General features: G+C 42.2%; 1 protein-coding gene across 1 annotated transcript in view; it reads right to left on the reverse strand.

Annotated features, from left to right (window-relative positions):
- Nucleotides 1-2,659, reverse strand: part of LOC125485608 (coagulation factor XIII A chain-like) — a 104,872-nt gene that overhangs the window by 27,998 nt on the left and 74,215 nt on the right. Inside the window, exon 4 of the mRNA XM_048609161.1 lies at nt 861-1,046. Coding sequence (XP_048465118.1) covers nt 861-1,046 — 186 coding nt within the window. The remainder of the gene's footprint in view (nt 1-860; nt 1,047-2,659) is intronic.

Consider the following 2,659-nt stretch of genomic DNA (forward strand, 5'->3'; position numbering starts at 1 on the left):
TGTCCCAATCTCTCCCCATCTCAATCCTCCCCTTCACTTCTGTCCCAATCTCTCCCCATCTCAATCCTCCCCTTCACTTCTGTCCCAATCTCTCCCCATCTCAATCCTCCCCTCACCCTTGTCCTAATCTCTCCCATTTCCCCATCTCAATCCCCCCTCACCCCTGTCCCAATCGCTCCCCTTTCCCCATCTCAATCGTCCCCTCACTCCTGTCCCAATTTCTCCCCTTTCCCCATTTTAATACACCCCTCACCCCTGTCGCAATTTTTTCCCTTTCCCCATCTCAATTCTCCCCTCACCCCTGACCCAACCTCTCCCCTTTCCCCATCTCAATCCTCACACCCACCCCTGCCCCAATCACAGGCCTCTCTCCCCACTTAATCCTGAGTGCCAACACTCCATTTCCTCGCCCCTCCTGATTTCTGGGCAGCGTTCCCCAAGGATCCCAGACTCCTGCCAGGGGTGCCCACTACTGCCCACTTGCCAGGTGGGCAGTTTGTCACAATGTCAGCTGGTAAAGGGAACAGAATAATTTCCAATGATCGAGGTCCTACTAACGTTACAGAATCACAAGTATGTAGATGGAGGCCATTCAGCCCATCTTGCCTGCACCAGTTCTATTACCTGGTGCTAATTTTCTACCTTTCCCCCATATCTCTGCACACCATTACTACCAAAATAATCATCCAATATCCTAAAATGTTCAATAGGAACTCTATTGCTCCAGCCTTGGTGATTTTGGCCTTCCCATCTCTGGTAAATATCAGAGTCAATGGTGCTACAATGTACTACCATTAAAAAGTAGATTTCCATTTTTCAGAAGATTTTAAACTACCTTAAAGATGTGGACCCTTACTCACCCTCTTCATATTTGTACTGATCTGTGATGTCTTTCCTGTTATCAGATTCAATCTCCTTGGTAAGAATTAATTTTCCAATTTCATCAGTCTTCACATCACCCTTAATCAGGGAACCATCCTTCTGTCTGTTCCAGTAGACTATGTCACTGTTTACCTTAAAGCAGAAAATCAAAATTAACTCATAAACTAAGGTAAATGTTTTCTAATATGTTATCAGATCCACCATGAAGTTATTTCATAGCCTGTACATCCCAGCAATTAGCTTACTGAATCAAACTACACATTCCTTCAGGCCTTTTATTACAAGCAGAACACAGATTGTGTTCAACCTGCCTTAGCTTGTGAAAAAAACTAAAACAAAATGTCTACATTGTGCTATGATTCTGCACATGGGCAGCATGTGCTGAATAATTCTGAGCGTGCTAATAGCCAAAATAACAACAAATTGAAGATAATCAGTCTAGCTCATAACATGGCTCAGTGACATTTGATGAAAGCATCGTTCTTTCACACACAGGGACCCATTTTTGCAAACAGAATTTTGCACCATTTTTGAATTATCTAAGAACTTGGGGAGTCCGTTGTTTGTTCTTGCTTTCTCCATGGCAACACCTTGGCTAATCACTGTTGACTTGCTAACTAATCAGCACACTTGTTTCCAGTTGTATATACTGTTGTGCTCATTTGAAATTTGGCATTTTTGCCTTTGCTCTGATGAGGGCAGAACAAAAAGCTTCGGCAACCTTTAACTTAAGTTCATATGCTTTCAGTGTGAAGAAAGCAGGCTCCAACAATGAGCTAAGAGAACAATTTGCTTATTCTTGGCAGTTCCTTGGCTTGTTCACTGCATTATATAAACTTACAGACTTAACACAGTTCAGCAATTTCACATCACAAACACTGTTCCCATTGATTTACAGACTAGGTCCAGATCATATTCCAAATACCATTTGCGATATTGAAGTATCCTCAAGGCACATCTTCACTTTCTTTACTTGCCCTGTTACTAACACTAATTTTGCACAGCACCATGATCTCTTCTGTTACTTAATCATTCCTATCTTCCACTTTATCACAGAGTTTCCCTTTTGTTCTTGCTTTCCAATTCCCACCGGTGAACTTGCTTAAAACCTGTTATAACTAGAACCTTTGCCAGTTGGGATGAAAATTCACCAACCTGAACCATTAACTTAGATGCTGCTGAGTATTTCCTGCATTCTCTGCTTTCGCTTTCAGATTTCCAGGATCTGCAGCAATTTGCTTCAGGACAATCAAAAAGGTTGACAAGAAACACAAGCTAACATTCAATCACGAAGCATTAGCAGGAGATGGGGATTAATAGGATAGAGCGATAATCACAGATCTGTAAAGGAAGGTTTGATTATTAATCAGAAAATGAAAGAGACAGAGTTCTGGAAGAAAGTGTGAAAGAGAAAAGAGTGAATGAAATAGAGAATGCATTCAAGTCTGCGAGCAGAGCTGGTGATGTAGTGGTAATACCACTACACTAATAATCCAGAATGTTTTGGGGACATGAGTTCAAATCCCACTGTGGCTGACGGTGAAATCTGAATTTAGTAAAAATCTGGAATGAAAAACCTAGCCTAATGGCTACCACATAACCACAGCTGATTTTTGTAAAAAGCAATCTGGGAAGGAAATCTTTTCAGGGATAGTAGGAACGGCAGATGCTGGAGAATCTGAGATAACAAGGTGTAGAGCTGGATGAACACAGCAGGCCAAGCAGCATCAGAGGAGCAGGAAAGCTGACGTTTCGGGCCTAGACCCTTCTTCAGAAA

The sequence above is a fragment of the Rhincodon typus genome, chromosome 2 (assembly GCF_021869965.1).
Source record: "Rhincodon typus isolate 14 chromosome 2, sRhiTyp1.1, whole genome shotgun sequence".
In the NCBI taxonomy this organism is placed as follows: domain Eukaryota; kingdom Metazoa; phylum Chordata; class Chondrichthyes; order Orectolobiformes; family Rhincodontidae; genus Rhincodon; species Rhincodon typus.